A 21,168-nucleotide genomic window follows, 5' to 3' on the forward strand; every position below is an offset into this window, starting at 1 on the left:
GGCGGGGACCCTGTCGGCGCACACCGGCCAGAGGGTGGGCAGGGCCGGGGCTGGAGAAGTAAGGGCCCGAGCAGGTCAGGTGACAGGTGCTCGTGCCACCGGCGCCACTCCCTCCAGCCTCCTTCCTCCTCCTGCCACGTCCTGGGGGCTGGTGGGGCGGTGGGAGGCGAGGTCGAGGGAAGACTGGGTGCTGGGGGTGGTATTCCAGAGTGGGAGACTCGGCAGGATTTCTTTCAGAGAATTCCAACAAAATCGGGGGAAGGATTCATTCTGCTCTCTAGGGCAGAAAGAGAATGGAAGGTCTGAAGGCTTGCAGAAATAAATGTGTGACCTGAAAGAACGAAGCAGAGAGGACTCAAGGTAGGGACCTTTCTATCCCAGGAGGCTAGAAACAGAAAGGTCTCTCTTCCCTGTGGAAGGACAGGCAGGTCTGGGCTTCCCTGGACTCTCTCGGACAGGAGTCTAAGCCTTACCAAATCAAACTGGGCACAGTCACTGTCCTCAGGGAGCCTCCATTGAGCCCTGTTTTTAACAAGTCACTTGCCCAGTCTAGGGTAGTAAGCTTCTCACTGAAAATCTCCTCATACCCTTCATGGAGTACTTCCCAGGGGATACACACCTCTTTTATTCAAGCCAGAAATTCCTTTATGGCATTTCCACACTAGGATGATTATGTAACTTCTCAGATAAAGCTGTATCAACATATCCTCTATTAGGTGACATCCTTGGCTGAAACATTCCGTTGCATGAATCACCGGGGCGTTCTACACTAATAAGCAGGGAGCATGTGTGACCTACTGCAGTCCCAGAGGGCCCCTCAGAGGCTCCTTTTTTTTTTAAATTGAGACGGAGTCTCCCTCTGTCGCCCAGGCTGGGGTGCAGTGGCGCGATCTCAGCTCACCTTCGCCATCTCAGCTTACCTTCGCCGCCGGGCTTCTTTCTAGTCACTGCAATTGGCTGTGTGGCCTAGAACATCTCTGCGGCTTTTGTGTCTTAGTTTTCCCTTTATGGACCAGAGCTAATCATGGTAATCTCAGGTGAGCAGGGAGAATTACCTACACACGCCTGTAAGCCTCAGTCATATCCTCTGGAAGTGGTTCTCGAACTAGAGGCTGAAGCGCAGCACGCTTGTGGCTGCAGCACACTTTGTTTACCAGTCTTAGCTCAAAATCACACTTTATTATATTTTAAAATATTAGGCACTTATAGGAAATTATTGACATTTGAAAGCACACTTTAGTATGTATCAATTTCTGAGAGTCTGGTATAGAGAAGAAGCATTAAAGTGCAGCAGTTCTTTGTCATTAACTGAGTGACACAATAAGGGTGATACAATATGTGATGGAGTTAAAGAGTCGGTGTCCTGGGTTCAAATTCTGGCTCTACTATTCTCTAGTTATGTGATCTTGGAAAAATTACTAAACTTCTTTGTGCCTTAGTTTCTTCATCTGTTATACTCAGAGATGATGGTGATGATAATAATGCCTATCTCAGGTTATTGGGAGGATTAAGTAAATGCTTTCCTTAAAACAGTATTGGGCACATAGTGAGCACTTATTATACAAAAATACCGAGTGCTTGCCATATACCAGGCACTGGGGATCCGGCAGGTGACTTTTTTTTGCTGAGCTTACATTCTAGTGGGCAAAGGAAGTCAGTAAACAAAATATGTTGGGTGATAAAAGCGTTAGGAAAAAATAATAAGGTGAGGTGTGGTGGCTCATGCCTATAATCCCAGCAATATGGGAGGCTGAGGCAAGAGGATCACTTGAGGCCAAGAGTTTGAGACCAGCCTGGGCAACACAGAGAGACTCTGTCTTTACAAAAATAAAAAAAATAGCTGGGTGTGGTGTTGTGCGCCTGTAGTCCCAACTACTTGGGAGGCTGAGGTGGGAGGATCGCTTGAAGCCAGAAGGTCAAGGCTTCAGTGAGCCGTGATTTCACCACTGTACTGCAGCGTGGGTGACAGAGTGAGAACCTGTCTCAATAATAATAAAAATAACTTAAAAGCCAGTAGAGAGAGAGACAGGAGATGGGGTGATGCTATTTATACAGGATGGTCAGGGAAGCCACCTGTGGTAAAGTGACATTTGAGAAGACCCCTGAAGGAGAGGGGTGAGTCATGTGGACATCTGGAGGAAGAGTTTGCTGGCAGAGGGAACTGCAAGGGAAAAGTCTCCAAGTACTGGGGCTGGGGGCAGTGACTGAGGAGATATGTAGCTAGAAATGGATAGCCCTTCTACACTGTGGTTGAGGATTGGCTTTTACATGGGGAAATAGGAAGACATTAAAAGTTTCTGAGCAAAGGAGGGACATAGTTTGCCTTCTACTGTAGATGCATCCACATGCTGCTGTATGGAGTGGCCTTTGGAGAGAGGGTGGATGGTAGGAGGGAGGGTAAAAATGGGACTTAGGAGATTCCTATAGCATTCCAAACAAGATGTGATGGTGGCCTTGACATGGTGGAAGTGGTGAAGCTGTGAGAAGCCCTGGGCCCCTGATAAGTGCTAGCTGTTATCATGCAGCTTTGAGAGTTCATATGGTCTTCTGAGCCTCAGTTTCCTCACTTGCAGAATTAAGGGGCCGAGCTTATTCATCATTCCCTCTTAGCTCTTAGAAAGTTCTGGTTCCTGAAAAGCTGTGTGAATACTGTCTAAATTGAAATGGGTTTGAGAGTAGGTGCTGCTGAATGAAAATAATCTTGGGTTGAATCTTTTGATAAGTGCTTTTGTAAGGTGAAGAATAACCCTTTGATTTGTTTTATAAGTGGAGTTTAAGATATTTGGATTGCTGGAGATGAGTTTCTTACATTTTAGAAATGTAAAGAATAGGAAGGTACTAAATGTGCTCAGAATATTTTATCATGGAAAATTGCCTTTTATTCCAAAAATGCTTGATTCCTTCTCAATCTAGGGCATGGTTTATTTTGAATATGAAGAGCAGAGAGAAAGCCTGAATGAGTTTTTTTGTTGTAACTAAAAGTTGAGCAGGGTCAAACTGTCCCTTATGGGGAAAAGCCATTAGCAAATTAATGAATTATAGAGCTTAAAAAATTCTTTTTTGAGTTGTATAGCGAAGAATAGGCAAAATTTGCTCCATGCTTTGATTATAGGTATTTGTGTGTAAAAACATTAACCAAATTGGGACCCATTTATGAAATGCAGTAGTGAAATTTCAAGATGAACTGTGTTACTACTGGAAACTACTAAAAACGTTATAGAAGTGGGGAAGGCAGTCAAACATTATTAGCTTTGAAAAAAAGTATAAACAGGTCTTTGAAGATGGGCTTTGCTAAATGATTTTTCCAGAGAAAAATAGATTACTTCCTTTTTACCTTAACATTTTATATGTTTTGTTCAAATGTATGCACATACAATTTCTAATATTGGGAGGAGAATAAATATTGATGACAATTCAGCAACTATTTTATCAGTATTGCTACATGCTGTGGTCCTGTGGAGATAGTTGGAAATGCATGAGTCTTGTCCTTAGGAAACTCACAGTCTACTCTGGGACACAATGGCAGGATGTATTAGTGGGTAAGATAATAAAGGCCTCAGACCCACAGCCTGAGCACTGATGCAGGGAAACTCACTCCCATTTGGAGGATTAAGGCCACTTTCTGAAGGAGGTGGCATATCCCTGAGCGTATGCCTAGCAGCAACCGCTGCAGAACTACAAAAGCAAGTCTTCAAAGACCACATTGCAGCTCTGTTTGTGGCCTGAATTCTAACCCCACTCTTCTCTCTGGTGTGGCAACCAGCTGAACTGAACCCCTGCTTCCAGAGGCTGCCTTTCATCTGTACCTTGGTCCAGAGAGGCATGTGCTTCCTTCCCTTCCACCATGCCTGCCTTCTGAGGCCTCCTATGGGCCATGATTCCAAGGCCTGACTTGAACTTACAGACCCCTCATTTTCTATCGGTGTGTATATACACATTGTCTAAAGCAGGGTTTCTCCTCACGCTAGTGACATTTTAGGCTAGGAAACCCTTTTTCATGGGGGGCTGTCTGGTGTGTTAGAAGATGTTGAGCACTAGATGCAAATAACACCTCCCCCTCCTCCCTAGTGTGACAACCAAAAATGTCTTCAGATATTGACAAATGCCCCTCTTGGAAGGGAGGGCACAAATTGTCCCCAGTTGAGGCTCAGGACACACTACCCCAAAATGTAACTGTAGGAGACTAGAATATGCCACCCCAGAATATACTTCTTTGGCATATTTTGAGCTGATTATTCTAGGAAACTGCAGCTGGAAAAGCTGTCCTTTTGTAAAAGAAATGTATATCTATAAAGGAAATCTAATACAGTATCTGCATCATGAAGAGGGCTGCTCCAGACAACTTTTATCTGGGTGACTTTATCTGCATAACAAGACGACCTTTATTCACCATACATTTGTACTTTCACCCTCCCACAACTTATGTTTCCACCACCCCTTGAAGGCCCACGCCCTATTCCTTTCCGTAGCTCAGGATACTATATAAGCTGCAACCATCTGACCCTTTGGAGTCTCATAATTTGTGGGACTCCCATGTGTATATATGTAATTAAAATGTTTTTTTCCTGTTAACCTGTCTCATGTCAAATTAATTCGTAGTCCAGCCAAGGAAACTACAAGGGTAGAGGGAAGCCAGTTTTCACCCTGTAAGAACCAATGATCTAGAAGGTGCCTTAAGATTCCTATTATCTTTATTTATATATATGATATGAAATTTTTTCCAATCAAATCTAGATTTGAAACGTACACATCAGAAACACTTTCCTTTTTATTTGGCAAGTCATTGCTTCCTGATTACCTAGGAGCACTTTGCAAATGATTCCACAAAGAACCTCTAAACTGAAGGATGACCCATGAGGAACCCTGTGGGTGTAGCTGCCAGATCAAAATGTCTTTGTAATATTGAGAGATTTGTGTGCATTGTGCATTCTGTTCCATAATATTGCCATGTTTATTTTGATGTGAACTTAATGTGCTCCCCACGCCTATACCTATAGTACAGCATCCCAAATGTTTATCTTGTTTACCCTGCAACTTTGATTCCCTCCTCACCGCAGGTCTCAAAGGATGGTGGTAGCCCACTTTGAGGAATCAGACACTGCACACTGTTACAGGTCCATTCAAGCTTTCAGTACTGCATAATTGCTTTTTCAGGCCAGTCTGCTCATGATCAATATTCATGTAGGCAGCAAAATATACAAACTCAGCATCCTTTTGTTTACCTACTTAGGTAGGAGGGCAAACGTTTATCAGGTTGTATTTCTATATTTCACAATGTGATTAAAGTTCTTAATTATTTTAGGAACTATGGTCATGGTTATCAAATAATCATTTTAGACACACACAAATGTGTGTTGTACCAAAGTAATTAGGGGACAGCCATAAAACTTGGCAGTCAATGCCAGTTTCAACATTTCATTTATTTTCGGTTTATTTATGAGGAGACTAGAATGAGCCTTCTGCTTGTGTTTTAATTACTTAGTGCAGAAAGGATTGATTTCAGAAAACCGCCAGCTTAAGAAGAGAATAATGAACCCATTCCCAGGAGGAGCTCGAGGCTTCAAAGGTATGCTGTGCTTCAAGCCCCCGGGGAATGTCACCGTGGACCCTTTAGCGTGTCTGAGAAGTCCTTCCTAGAACAGAAACCCTGGCCAACGGGGAGGCGGAGTGCGCGCTGTTCGGGGAAACAGAACCCCTGCTTCCAGCATTTGGAACTGACAGTGTGAATGAGATATTTTAAGATTCTTTCCAGTGGAGCTTTTTGTGTATAAAGAGGCAACCATGTGCTTCTGAGCCTTCTCTCCAGCCTCACCTTTGGCAATTCCAACAGGCGGGTCTGTGGTCAGCCAATCTTTTACCCATCAGGAATGTGACAGGCCTGCGTGGCAGTGCCCCAGGCCTAATTATGCTCCTCTCATTATGCTTGTCGTTTCTGTTTTCATTTGCTCATTTATAGTTCTCCTCTTCACCGCCTCTGTGATTTTATTTTCTTGTTGTCAAGTGGCATAAAGGGCTTCTTAGTTTTGTAGTTTCATGGAAACTTGCCTGGCTTGGCTGGGTGGAAGAAGACCAAGATTCGGATTTAGCAGTCATTTGGAAATCCTGACTAATGGGGAGGAAAACCCAGGAGGCATGTTGCCAGGTGGTCATTTGATTGTTGGAGGAAGCATATTTGGATGACACAGATTTCTGGATTTTTTCAAAGGTGAACTACACAGAGTATGGGTTAACACAGCACAGCTTCTGAACAAACCACCATCCAGAAGAGACCTGGGAATTTAAACTTGGCATCCAAATTTGATTGCCCAAGGTGATTGAGAGAAAGCACACTTCATTTATTTATTCAAGAACAATTTATTGAGCTAGGCTCTGTTTTAGTTGCCATTATAATAATTTTTAGTTTCTTTAAAAAAGCAAAAACGACCACACACATTACTTGCACTGAAAATACTTGCCCTCCTCTTAGATACATGTTTCCTAAGGATATCTCTGCTAGCCTCATATCATAGATTCCTCCCCTGCACACTGCCTCTTCCATGTGACAGTATTCAGAGTGGATCTAAGAGCTCCCCCGCCAACATGGCAACAAAGCCCAGAAAATCAAAATGAAATGCTTTGAATCCAGGGGCTCGTTGCATCCCACCTCCCTTTAGGTAATATGATTTCTATCTAAATCCAATCTATCTGGTACATGTTGATTTCAGGCCTGAATTGTTCAAATGATTATCCCATAGAGAAAGATTAAGAGTTGAAGAAAATGTTTTAAACTGAAGAAGAAATTCAAATTGACAGTCTACATTGATTCAACTCATCACATTTCATTCATTCACATTATTGGCCTTTGTTGGTTCAGTGCTTCTCTGAAACCTGAGAATTAGTTCAAACTGTATAAATTCAGGAGGCTTTGGGCTGGGCATGACTTTTTAAGATTGCCTGGTGTGTGTGTGTGTGTGTGTGTGTGTGTGTGTGTGTGTGTGTGTGTGTGAAGGTGGGTAAAGTGGAAAGAAGGGAAATTTCAGCTTTTAAAAATTTTAATCGTTACATATTATTTGCACATTTTTATGGGGGTGCATGTGATATTTTGTTAAATACATAGAATGTGTAATGATCAAGTCAAAGTCTTTAGGGTATCCATCACCTCGAGTATTTATCATTTCTGTGTGTTGGGAATATTTCAATTTCTCTTTTTTAGCTATTTTGAAATATAAAACACATTGTTATTAGCTATAGTCACCCCACTCTACTATTGAACATTAGAACTATTCCTTCTATCTAACTGTATGTTTGTACCTGTTAACCAATCTCTCTTCATCCCCTGCCTCCCTCACACCCTTCCCAGCCTCTGGTAATAATCCTTCTACTTCCTACCTCCATGAGATCAACTCTTTTAGCTCCCACATATGAGTGAGAATGTGTGATATTTGTCTTTTTGTGCCTGGCTTATTTCACTTAATATAATGATCTCCAGTTCCATTTATGTTGCTGGAAATGATATGATTTGATTTTTTTTATGGTCAAGTAGTATTTCATTCTTTATCCATCCATCGATGGACACTTAGGTTGCTTCAAATCTTTGCTTTTGTGAATAGTGCAGCAATAAACATAGGAGTACAGGTATCTCTTTGATACACTGATTTCCTTTCCTTTGGATAAATACCTAGAAGTGGGATCACTGGATTTTATGGTAGTTCTATTTACAGGATTTTTTTTGTTTGTTTTTTCTTTTTCTTTTTCTTTTTTTTTGAGAACTCTCCATACTGTTTTCCATAATGTCTGTACTAGCATTCCCACCAACAGTGTATAAGAGTTCCCTTTTCTCCAAAACCTTGCCAGCATTTGTCATTTTTCTTTTTAATAATAGCTATTCTAACTGGGGTAAGATGATACCTCCTTGTGGTTTTGATTTGCATTTTCCTGATGATGAGTGATGTTGAACATTTTTTCATATCCCTGCTGGCCATTCATATGTCTTCTTTTGAGAAATGCCTATTCATGTCCTTTGCCCACTTTGTAATAGGATTTTTTTTTTTTTTTTTTTTTTGCTGAGGTTTCAGCTTTTCCTAAAAGGCAATCCTCATTTTAATTACCAGGAATTAACAAAAGTAACTTGGGAGAGGACACAAAGCAGTTGTCTGGGCTTGGTTTTGATCCCAGTGTAATGCCAGGGAAAACTCCATAACGAAGAAGAGAAGAACCTCATATCTTTTTTCTTTTTTTTGAGATGACTCAGGCAGAGATACAAATATGAAACTTCTACCCTATGGTGCTTTCTCATTTTCTCTGCTAACAGGTGTTCTCCTTGACAGTGAGTTGGAATATTCCACATGCAGCTCTGATCCCAGCCAGTTCTGCCCACCTAATGCACCGATCATTTAATAATACAAAATGACTTGTTTCCATAGTAACCCGCTCTTCTCACCTGGACAGGTTGGCCCTTGTCATTACTGGCCCTTTGGACACCTCCCCATTCCTTCCAGTAGATCTGGGCTTCTTCTGTCCTCCTGAGCATGTTCTTCCTCTATAGCCTATCTTTTGTAGGCTAGATTTACTGAGTAGATCCTCACCCAGCCTGAAAGAGAAAATTAAGATCCAATAAACACATATCATTTCTATATGATCCTTCTTTGGAAGCAGGAGTAGGTAAGTTCCTGTCTTTCAGGAGGCCACTGTGTCTCCTTGTCTCTTTTAGTTATTGTGGACTGACTGGTGCTATAGCTAGGATGGGCAGAAAAATGAGTGTCATCTCATTTCAAGCCAAGATGATATAGCTAACAATTATTCTGAAGAAGTTCAAACTAAGGGTCGGCACTAGATAATTTATATAGATTATCCAATGCCAGGTGATATATTATAAATAGAAACAAGAAGGAATAAGCTTAAGAGAAAAGAGGATGGGCAGAATTGCTGACTATGAGCAGGACGTGTATTTTTTTAGGTCCAGTAATTATTTTAGTACACAATGTTGTTTATTCTCAGTGTTCTAATAGAAGCTCATAAAACAGCCACAGGCTCACCCTAAAGCCCTTAGTAATTATTACACAATGCTAAAATAGAGCATCACCCAGGAATCAGAGAGTATCCATACCTTATAGTAAGTAAATTATAATTCAGTTCCCTTCTTCAATATTGAACTTGTGTTTAGTCAATGTGGTCTTTTTTTCTTTTTCTTTTTCTTTTGAGACAGAATCTTGCTCTGTCACCCAGGCTGGAATGCAGTGCATAATCTAGGCTCACTGCAACCTCCACCTCCCCTGTTCAAACGATTCTCCTGCCTCAGCCTCCCAAGTAGCTGGGACTACAGGAGTGTGCCACCATGCCTGGTTAATTTTTGTATTTTTTTAGTAAAGATGGAGTTTCACCATGTTGACTAGGCTGGTCTCGAACTCCTGACCTTAAGTGATCCATCTGCCACGGCCTCCCAAAGTGCTGGGATTATAGGCGTGAACCACTGTGCCCACGCAGCGTGGTCTTTTAAAAACATAAATTGTGTAATGTCAGCCCTCCTTAAAGTTACTTGTTGGATTCTCTTGGTATTTAGAATGAAATCCTAATTCCTTTTCCATGACCTTCAAGGCCCTATAGGAGCTGGACCTGCCTCTCCAACTTTACCTGGGGGCCATACTCTCTGCTGCTCCCCACTCTTCAGTGAAAACTGGCCTCCCTGGCGTTCTTCCAGCAGCCAAGCGTGCTCATGCTTCAGGGCCTTTGCATTTGCTGTTCCCCCTGCCTGGAATGTTCTTCCCCAGACACTTGTCAGGTTCTTCATCCTTAAATCCTTAGCTCAGGTGTCAGCTCCTGGGAGAAGCCTTCCCTAATGCAGCCCTAACCAGGGCTTTTAACTGCATCCTCATCTGCACAGTATTTATCTCCATCTCTAGTTGTCTTGTTTATTACCTGGTGTGGTCTTTCCACCCCAGAAGGTAAGAGCCCTGAGCACAGAATCTTGTCTTCCTTTTTCATGACTATGAGAATTGGGCATGAAGATTTGTTGTTTGACTGAATGAGCACATAGATGAGTTGATGAATAATGCAAGGCCACAGATCTGCAGATGATATATAACCTCATGGCTGTTGAGGACTCCAGGGTCCCAAGTTGGAGTTCACTTACTGACCTCCTGTCCACGGTCTCAGAACAATTCTCCTTAGGTGTCCTTCCCACCATGGAGAAGGCTCAATTCTAGACAGCGTATGGATTTTACATAAGTTCATGTTAAATATTAGCCAAAATTGTTGAACCTAAATTTAAAATGTCAGCAAATACCCTTGTAAGCAATAAAAAAGTGGAATTTGTAAGGTCAAGCACAAAAAAGATAATAGTGAAAAAAATTCTAAAGCATAAGCATAGCAATATAATATCTATATTAGTGGTATTATTGTTTCCTCATCTTGATTAGGTCAACTCTCGGGCTCTTTAGAGTAACCTAATATCCCTAATGCTGAACATTAACTCTGACATCTTCTGTAAGAGGGATGAGCAATGAAAGTGCTACCTTTTCCAGATTACTTACGTAATTTTAGTTAACAAGCACTGTGTAGTGTTCACTATGTGCCAGGTACTCTTCTAAGTACTTGACAAATACCATCACAGATTGGGTTCTCTGGAAGCAGTAGTTGAAACAGAGTTCACGGTGTAAGATGCTTATTAGAGAGTAATACCTTTGAAGCGAAGGGAGAGAAAGCAAGAAGAAGGAGAACTGCAATGTCGGCTCAGCAAAACCTCAGCCAATCTGGCACAGTGTCCTGCATCAGGCCCCCACCTCACTCAGTCACCAAATGCATCCTGCTCCAGGACCCGTCTAGGAAGAGCACGGCCTGAGGCAAGGCAGTTCTGCAGCTGAGACAGACTGGAGTTGCTGAGAGCTGGAGGAGGGTGTTTGCTGACCATACTCCCTGCAGTTGAGCAGCAAGTCCTTCCTTGAAGTGGAATGTGGGGATTGCATCTCTGTATCTGCTCAAATGTTAATTCATTTGATCCTTGTAACAACTCTATGAGGTAGGTCCTTTTATTACTCCCATTTTACAGATGAGAAAACTGAGGTACAGAGAAATTAGGTAACTTCCTAAACTCGATCAGATAGCAGAGCTGGGATTTAATCCAGGCAGTGTGGCTCTAGAATCAGAGCTCTTAACTACTCAGCTATGCTGTCTTATTACTTTATAGAGAAGGTTAAGAGTAGCCTAACAATAATGACAGCAATATTGGCACTACACTTTGACATTGTAAAGCGCACTCACATCAGTGCTTCAGTTTTTTAGTTCTTTGTAAGGTGGTGTTTGTGTGTGTGTGTGTGTGTGTGTGTGTGTGTGTGTGTATGTGTGTGTGTGTTTGCCTGATCTGGTGCATTTATTAAGAACGACATCAAAAGGTGATAATTTGGGGTTGTCTACAGCACTTAAATATTAAATCCTGCCTGCAAAAATCTAGGAATCAGAACTAGAGGCTAAGATGCAATGACTGGGCTTGAATTCCAGGGCCAGACAGCATGTGCTGGGGTTCTTATAATGGCCTGGGAAGAGGAAAGGTCCTCTTTAGTGTTTAGGACAAGGGAGTGAGCAGGTGGAAGAAAGGTTGTAAAATGTAGGGTGGGGCTGGCCACCTCTGAGCTCTGCCAGGCAAGTGAAGTGTTAGTAGAGAAAAGGACCTGAGGGAAAAGTAGGAAGCACCATGAGAAAGAAGGTGAAGAAGGGAGAGGAAGGAGTTCTGTAGGCGTGAGCAGTGTGGGCTCTGGGCGCTCTTCAGAAGGGTCTGTAAGACAATACAACACTGTGCATGACCAAAAGGGTGGGAGAGGGCTCCGTGTGGGTATATGGCTGTTCCTCAGAGTGGCAAAGTGTGGACTCAGACTGAAGTGGGAGGACAGAGGAAATCCAGAGGCAGTAGAACGTATCCCCGTCGACTTTGTGGAATTATAGCTACACATGATCTCTCTTTTTTTTTTTCTTCGAGACAGAGTCTTGCTCTGTTGCCCAGGCTGGAGTTCTGTGGCACGATCTCGGCTTACTGCAACCTCCACCTCCCAGGTTCAAGTGATTTTCCTGCCTCAGCCTCCCAAGTAGCTGGGATTACAGGCACGCGCCACCACGCCTGGCTAATTATTTGTATTTTTAGTAGAGACAGGTTTCGCCATGTTGGCCAGGCTGGTCTCGAACTCCTGACTTCAGGTGATCCACCCGCCTTAGCCTCGCAAAGTACTGGGATTACAAGCGTGAGCCACTGTGCCTGGCCTAGCTACACATAATCTTTTAAAGATATTTTATTTATTTATTCATTTATTTATTTATTAATTTTTGAGATAGGGTCTTGCTGTGTTCCCAGGTTGCAGCGTAGTAGTTTGATTTTGGCTCAGTGCAGCCTTGACCTCCTGGGTTCAAGCAATCCTCCCATCTCAGCCTCTTGAATAGCTGGGACTACATGCATGGGCCACCACGCCCAGTTAATTTGTTAATTTTCTTTATTTTTTGTAGAGATCAGGTCTCACTATGTTGCCCAGGCTGGTCTTCAACTCCTGGACTCAAGCAATCCTCCTGCCTTGGCTTCTCGAAGTGCTAGGATTACAAGTGTGAGCCACTGCACCCGGGCTTTCAAAGATATTTTAAAATCATTTCCTACATTGTGAAATTAGACTCCTTGTTCTAAAGACTGGGCTTAGGCAAGGAAGAAATCCAAGGATGGCAAGTTTTATTTTGGATGATGCAGAATACACATTTCCCCCTAACTTACACTTCTATTTTTGTCTAGAAGAGTTCATGTAATGAAAGTTATTATCCTTAAGACTTTTAGCTTCAGTGGGATTAACTAGCTTCAAATTCTTTTTCTGGAGTTTGGTGAAGTGTCCTCTCTGAGCCTAATAGAAAAATTATGTTTTAATCCCTTGTTACTTTTATTTGTATATAAAACATAGTCCAAAAGGCTGGAACAAAATCTTGGTAGTAAGCACTCTACAAAAACAGGCAGCCGATAAAATTCAGCAACATGACATATAAACTTCCCAGCTGACCAAATGTGTCCTTTGAGCCGGGGGATTAAAGGATTCTACTTGGGATCTGAATGAAGGTTATTCTTGTTACTGAGCTGATTATGTCACCATTGTTGACCCTTATGTTAACAGGTTCTTTCCCTTGTGACATATTCTATTCCATTCTCTTGTGGATATTTTAACATGATTTATTCATTTGTCCATTTTCATAACACATAAAGCCATTTTAGAAACTTGCCCTATAGCCCAGGGCATAACAATACCATAAATAATTCACAAAGGAAAGCAAGTACAGAGGTGTTTAAAAAGTAATGTACAGCAACTAGAAGAGAACTCATGAGGCCAGCAACAGATCTTGCTTAGGGTAGATACCCAAGCTCATTTATTACACTAAGTCAAACTGAGAGAATGTGAGGAGACATAGTGTATCTGGAGCATAACATATTTCTAGTACCATCCTCTGGGAAACGAGCATGGTTTCAGAGGAACATAGCTTTTCCTGGAGTAGACAGTTTGTGTTTGGAGAGGGGGTAAATAACTTCTTTCTGAAATCTAGCATTGTATTGAAGAATGTTTTCCCAAACCTGACAAACCTCATGAAGGCAGAAGCAGGAATAAGTGTGGAGGGTCATTGTGTAGCTGTGGGGATGATAGCAATGGTGGAGGGAGAGGAGTCTTGGAATCCTGCACATTCCCCACTGACCGCTTGGTGATTCTGAACTGCCTTCCTGTAGTCACTTCTCAGCTGGGCACAGTTGGTGGAACCCAATGAAAATAAGCCATATTCCAGGGAGCATACAAAAGGTGGAGCATATGGTAGTTCTATTGCTCGTTTTTTGAGAAACCTCCAGACTGTTCTCCGTAGTGGTTGCACTAATTTACATTTTCACCACTACTGTATAAGTTCCCTTTTCTCTGCACCCTCGTCAGCATTTGTTATTTTTTTGTCTTTTTGATAATAGCCATTCCAACTGGGGTGAGATGATATCTCATTGTGGTTTTGATTTGCATTTCCCTGATTAAAATGTCTCTCTATATTCCATAAATATCTACAATTATTACGTGTCAATAAAAGATAAAAGGAAAAAAGTCTATTTCTGGACTTTGAGATGCTTATATTTAATCCTCAGACACTGCGTTTAGGAGCCACCGCTGCTTCCAGAACACTTGTCTGTTCCGAGAGCTGGATTCAATATCAAAAGGTGAACTCTTTCATAGAATGCTGTACTCAAGAAAGAGTCAGGACACATTCTTATAAAAATCAAAGCATTTGACCACTAAGAGGTGAAATTACTGGAACATGGGGTACACCCATCTAATAGTTTTATACATACTGCTAGGTTTTTGTCCAATGGGGCTGGACCAGCTAAATTCATTTTCCACTCCCGTATGTGATACATTTCCACTCATCTGTACCAACCTTAGGACAAATTCATTTTCCCTTTCTAAAAAACAAGACAAAAATACAATAACCAGCTCACCAAAATTCAGCCTCTAAAAGCTATCTGGTCATAGATAGATCTAAAATGAATTTGATGGGCATCAATATGAACCTTCACCCTCTGCTTCTTCCCTGAAATGCAGGCCACACACATACTCTTCAGCCTGGTGTTGTTCTAGAATTAACTGTGCACTTCTTTCATGAGATGACATTCAAGCCACACAAAGACAGCAAGGTCAATGAGGGCTAGAAGGGAAAGTAAGCGTGGCTCATAAAACCAAGAGGTACTTAAGATTTAACAAGATTAACAAGTGCTATTGAAAAGAGCTACCTGACCTGAGTCACAGACAGGGAGAAAGAAGCCAGCTCAATTCTCCTGGCTTCACTAAAGTCTTGCATGAAATTGCAATAAAGCCCTTTGGAAAGTGATTATGTCTTTAATGATTATTTCTCTTGAACCTTTGCAGAAAGAATGAGTTGTTCTTTTTCACTGGCCCACTTATTTGCTGTTAACATTTCTTTTGTCTGCCTTGTTTGAGAAGGTTATGTCTGAAGCTTGCCCAGCTTCTTAAGTTCAAGTCATTTAATATGTAGTAAACTCACAGTGGACTCTTTTGCAACAATTCCCCCTGAAAAACTATAGTTTCAGTGGGATTCAGCAACAGTGAGCTAAGGGAGGCATTCCTTCTACTTTTCAGGCAGTGTGCAAATGCATGAATGAGTGAAACTCACTAAATTATAGACAAAACTTGTCAGTGAGATGTCTGCCAATCTTTTTGCTCTGGGCAAAAGCAGTTTTTCCAGATGAGTGTATTCAGATTTTATGAGAACTGAGATTTTCAGAACACACTGTGCTTTATATTTTATATGCTGAAAGTTGGCTTTAAATGCTCAACAACTAGATGATCTCAGGAATGTTGAGTAATCCCTGTATAAGCAATTTGCTTAATGCTATATATAGAAGAAACTCTGGAAGCTATACTAGGTACATATATGCATTTCAATACACGTGGGTAAACAGAGCACAGGTATTCATTTAGGTGCCTGATCTTTTTGGATATGTCCATATGGAAGATACAAGTGCTCTGCCTGTCAGGGTAGGTAGTTTGGTGCTTTCATTCTGGTGATACTTCCAGCTGACTCCTTCATATTAATTCTCCCCTTCCTCCTTGCATACAGGACTAATTTTGGCGTGTGTGGCAATTTGTCCCCTAAAAAGCTCTATTCTCTAGACTTCCTGGCTGTTCAGGGTAGTACTGTAATGTCATTCTGGCCAATGAGATTTACATCTCATTGGTCTAATTTATGGGGCTCTCAGAAGAGTCATTCTTTTCCCTCATAAAAGGTTGACATTTGCCTTTTCCTCTTTGTTCTTCCTCTTTCTTTCTTACTGGAACACAACAGACGTAAGGAGGGCAAGCAGAAAGGTAAGAGGGGTCTGATCCTTGGATGGCCAACCCTGGAGCACCGACATCCAGACTTCTTATTCAAGGGAATAAACCACTTGTTTTAGCCACCATAGTCAGGTTTCTGTTTTGTGCAGCAGAAACCATGATACATGTAGCCTAACTTAGAGCAGGATGCTTACCTAAGGAGCCCTGGTTCTAAACAAGAGTGGTTCAATTGTCCCAAGAAGTAACTGGACTTGGGGTTTGAAGGAGACCAATTTTCAAACATCCAGTTGGTTTGGTTAACCAAAAGAAAACAAAAAAGCTCTGAAATTCCTCTCTTAATCATTGAGTTGCTTTAATGGTAACTGATCCAAAAGCAAGAAGATATTTGTCTGATGGTCTCAGATTTAGTGGAAGAAAGCTTGGTGGAGTCTGTCTGTATACTCCTGGCCATATTTACTTCTTGTTTTGGAGACAGGGTCGTGCTCTGACAACCAGGCTGGAGTGCAGTGGTGCAATCACAGCTCACTGCAGCCTCAACTTTCCAGGTTCAAGCAACCCTCCCCTCCCATCTCAGCCTCCCAAGTAGCTGGGATTACAGGCACACACCACCACACCCAACTAATTTAAAACTTTTTTTTGTAGAGACAGCATCTCCCTATGTTGCCCAGGCTGGCCTTGAACTCCTGGGCTCAAGTGATCCTCCCACCTTGGCTTCCCAAAGTGGTGGGATTATAGGCATGAGCCATGGTGCCCAGTTCATATGTATTCCATAGGTTCTCTCTTCCCCTCCTTCCCCTCCTTCCCCCAGCAATCCAATCTTGTAAGTTTCTTTAGTAAACAAATAAGAACACCAAAAACAAAAATCAGTTTCTTACTCTGCCACACCAGATAATCAAGCTTACTTAGTGTGCACACATCTGTGCATGTGCAGGTGAATATGTGGGCACACCCATTATTGATACCATTCTTTAGCATAGAGGGAGAACCTAGACTTGTTTTTTCAGTTAAGGCTCTAGTCTAAATCATGTAAACATACATTTTAGTTTGGTAAATAGAAATGGGCCTGTGAATTGAGAGGACAAGAATCCAGAGTGGTGGATTCCCATTTGACTTTCACCGTAATGCTTTTTCCACCTCAACTGAACAGTAAGTATTGGTAGAACAGCAAATAGCTTCATCAGAGTAGGGTGTTTGGGACTCATGCACGTGACAAGACTGGAAAGGCAGATTGGGTATAGGGTAAGTTGGGGCCAGGCTTAGGAGTTTGGAATTTATCTTATAGGCTACCCTTTCCTAGAGGCTTCCTCAGAACCTCAAGGCAATGAGATGTTTCACAAGAGAATGTTCCAGGGTCAGGTAAGTTTGAGAACTACACATGCTATATCCCTACCTCTTGAAAATTCACACCATATAATTGCATAATAAAAGCGGAGGAGTTCTGTGTTAAATAAACTGGTTAAACTTAATGCAGGACTCCTTTCTGGATAATACGTGTTAACAGGTATACACTTCAAAAGGTGCTCTAGGGGGAGCCAGTGGAGGTCTATGAAAAGAGTAATATAAGCATATGTTTTCGCAAGATTTATCTGAGAACAACGTACAATCTAGATTAAAATTTGGAAAGGAGGGTTTTTGAAAGAAAGAACTAGAGACCAGGAACCATAGGTCAGGATCTCCTCAACCTGGTTTTATATTAGAATCACTTGGAGATTTAAAGAATATTCCCAGACTTCATTGTACTTTTATTTATTTATTTATTTATTTATTTATTTATTTATTTATTTTGAGACAGAGTCTCGCTCTGTCACCCAGGCTGGAGTGCAGTGGCCGGATCTCAGCTCACTACAAGCTCTGCCTCCCAGGTTTACGCCATTCTCCTGCCTCAGCCTCCCAAATAGCTGGGACTACAGGCGCCCACCACCTCGCCCGGCTAGTTTTTTGTATTTTTAGTAGAGACGGGGTTTCACCGTGTTAGCCAGGCTGGTCTCGATCTCCTGACCTCGTGATCCGCCCGTCTCGGCCTCCCAAAGTGCTGGGATTACAGGCTTGAGCCACCGTGCCCGGCCTTCATTGTACTTTTAAAGGTTCTGATTCAGTAGGTGCGGGTTGGGCCTGGGAGTATGTGTGTGTGCATGCATGTGCCTGTGCGTGTGTGTGTGTGTGCATGTGTGTGTGATTGCAAGGCAAAAGCTAATGTGGGGGTATTTATGAGTCCAAACTAATTTCCAAGGATTATGATAGTCCAGTTGAAAGTTAATGAGCCTGAACTTGGATTGAGGCAGTGGGAATGACAAAGATGAGAAGGATGCAATAGACAACGTGAAGCAAGAATCTATTAAATACGTGCCTTGGCAAGTGACAGAATGTGAGGATAGAAAAGAGCAGGGAGAAATTCAAAGAGGTTTTTGCCTGGGTTACTGGGGAGAATGATCGTATCACTAAAGGATGTTGAAGGTTAGGAGGCGAGGCAGCATCGGGAGGGAAGTGGGTGCTTGGTCTTGGACATGTTTAGGTTGAAATGCAAACACAGAAGAAGGCCTACCAAGCGGTTGAAAATACAGGTTTTAAATACAGAAGAACAAAGGGGTCTAGATCCACAGAGAAATGGTAGTTATAGCTCTGGAGATCGCTGAACCTTCTGAGGGATGAGGTAGAAAGGGAAAAGCCAAGAATTGAGCCAGGGGAAGGCCTGCATTCCGGGGGTCAGGATCTTGAGATTCAGTGGGGATGGTCAGAGGAGCAGAACAGTCAAGAATTTTACTCCGCTGTTACGACAATCAAGGGAGGAGAGCCTCCGGAAGGGTGCACTGATTTAGGGGCCAGTCCTTTTAGCCAGATCTTACAGCAGACAGCTATGTGCTACAGGCTTTGGGTTTGACTCTCTGCTTTTTATTTCCATTGTGTTCTTGAGCAAGTTTGTTTAATTCTCAGAGCCCCAGTTTCCTCATGTCTAAAATGAGGATACACTGCCTCATGCAGTAGCCTTCTAATATATGTCAATGCTGTATGATGGTGTATAATATAGTATATACATGGTAGCGATTATTATCTTAGTGAGGTGTCCTTTAACCCCCATTTAAAAATTAGTTGTACAGACAAAATCAGTGAAGAGAAAAAATAACCATAATCCTATCATCTTAAAAAAAATCAACTGTGGCCAGGTACAGTGGCTTACACTTGTAATCCCAACACTTTGAGAGGCTGAGGCCGAAGGACCACTTGAGCCCAGGAGTTTGAGATCACCTGGGCAACATAGGGAGACTCCATCTCTACCAAAAAAAAAAAAAAAAAAAATTATCCAGGTGTGGTGGGAGGATTAGCCAGCTATTTGGGAGGCTGAGGCAGGAGGATTGCTTGAGCCCAGGAGATTGAGGCTGCAGTGAGCTGAGACTGTGCCATAGCAACCCAGCTTGGGCAATAGAACAAGACCCTGTCTCAAAAAAATTCTCTTTATTTTAAATGTTTGATTTCAGTTTTTGACCACATGCATATATCATTTTACATAGATATGACATCACTACAATTTTGCAGTATGCTTTTCAGTTTAGCATTACATAATAAGAATGTTCTCTTATTGTTACTTAACTTTCTTATTTTATTTGCTCAACAATTTTTCAATAAGTGGACATTTGAGTTGCTTCCAGTGTTGTTTTCTGTTTTATTTTAATGATGATTAAATTAACTTAAACACTAATATAGCCCTTTAATTTTATTTACCTATTTTCTCCTAAGCCATTTAATTTTATTTATTTATCAATTTCTTCCCAAGCCATTTAATTGTTTAAAAATTACTTTATTTTGGATAAACTATTCAGCAGCAGAATTATTGGATCAAAAGTATAGTGAATGATTTTCAAAATATATTGCCGAATGGCTTTTCAAAGATTATACCAATTAATGTAGTTTTCAAGGATTATACCTCTTTAAGTATGAATATACTTCAAGTATATGTACCAGTTTTACCATCTCCTCACCAACTAGTAATGTCATTTTTTATGTTTTTGCCAGTATAATGGGAACTGACTGGCAATATACTAAGTTCACTGTTGCTTAATTTGTGTATTGTTTTTTAAAATAACAGTTTAGGCTAAATATTGAATATTTGTTTTACTGATTGCATTTCAGAGTATTATTGATATTAATACAAATGTAAACTTGTTGATGACACATTTGTTTACTTGGAAAAATGAAAGGCTTATGGGAGTTGCCCTTGGAGTGTTGAAAGAAAATGAAAGAATTAGATAGGATACTCTGTCAGTTAAGATGTTAGTCTTGAACATGGTGAGGCGTGTTCAATAAAGCGGGTGTTTACAAAGGTGTGGTCATGTTAAGGAAAACTAACAAGGGATAGTGCAGTACTCCAGGGTTGGTAACAATGGTATCACTTCTAGGCCTGAAGAGGTCATAGGAGGACGCAAGGGAATGGACTCAGAGAGACAGTTGTATGAAAGGGCTGAGAGACAGGAGCTGTGGCCTTTGAATGGGAGACAGTTAATGCATGATGACCTAGGAGAGAGGGAAGGAAATGAATATCTTGGCCTTGATGATTTCCACTCACCCTCTTGTCTCTTGGCATGGCATCCAATTAGTTGAGCCCAACTGCCAGAAGGCAGTTAATACAATCCACAAAAGTCAGCCACCTGAAGCCCTAAGCAGGATGAAAAAGAGAGGTAAGTGGATCTGGAAAAACACGTGGAAAATATTCAGCACAAATATTCTGGCATTAAGATACTTTAGAGTGGCTGATGATATGAGACTTTACAAATAGATGCAAGATTGTTAATCAGAGGTCTCACTTCATTCAGCTTTTGAATGTTTTTGAAAACTATTGAATTTAAATAGTTTAACTTTCAAATAGAAACAAAACAGTATGTTAATACCATTATTTAATCCTATTTAGGTATGTGAATAGTAGAATTATTTATTCCTTGCTTGAAGAAGGTTTTACTATGCCAGAATCTCAGAAGCAAATAAGAAAGTAGCATTTCAAATCTCAGAAGTCAGTAAGAAAGCAAAAGAAACAGCAAATGGTAGCAGTCAAGGAAAGTTAAGAAGGGACGAGATTATAGTAGGCTACCCCAGATTTTCCAATTCAGTAGGTTGGGGGTGGGTCCTGGGAATATGTATTAGTACCAAGGACTCCAGATCATTCTGATGGAGCCAGTAGACTGTCATTTAGAATGATTGGACAACACAAGCTTCAGAAAGAAGCTTCAAAATCTACAGCCTTATAGATGTTGATGGGATCACTCCACCTGGAAGTACCAAACTTAAAGATGATAAAACAGCTCATAGGGAACAGGGATTTTCTTGCCTTAAAAGCCAGTATTTGGACCGACAGTGACATTATATTACG

The 21,168-nt window shown here is 41.5% G+C and overlaps 1 protein-coding gene and 1 long non-coding RNA gene across 2 annotated transcripts in view; one reads left to right on the forward strand and one right to left on the reverse strand.

Annotated features, from left to right (window-relative positions):
- The window catches only part of LOC141408271 (uncharacterized), a 63,757-nt gene that overhangs the window by 4,781 nt on the left and 37,808 nt on the right, over positions 1 to 21,168 (forward strand). Inside the window, exon 3 of the mRNA XM_074010890.1 lies at positions 5,483 to 5,566. Within this exon, the coding sequence (XP_073866991.1) occupies positions 5,483 to 5,566 (84 nt within the window). The remainder of the gene's footprint in view (positions 1 to 5,482; positions 5,567 to 21,168) is intronic.
- On the reverse strand, positions 6,335 to 20,931 carry LOC135966820 (uncharacterized). The gene is made up of 2 exons (XR_010580439.2): positions 20,371 to 20,931; positions 6,335 to 8,569 (listed from the first exon to the last, which is right to left on the reverse strand). It is a non-coding gene; the product is annotated as an uncharacterized lncRNA (long non-coding RNA).

The sequence above is a fragment of the Macaca fascicularis genome, chromosome 13 (assembly GCF_037993035.2).
Source record: "Macaca fascicularis isolate 582-1 chromosome 13, T2T-MFA8v1.1".
Taxonomy (NCBI): domain Eukaryota; kingdom Metazoa; phylum Chordata; class Mammalia; order Primates; family Cercopithecidae; genus Macaca; species Macaca fascicularis.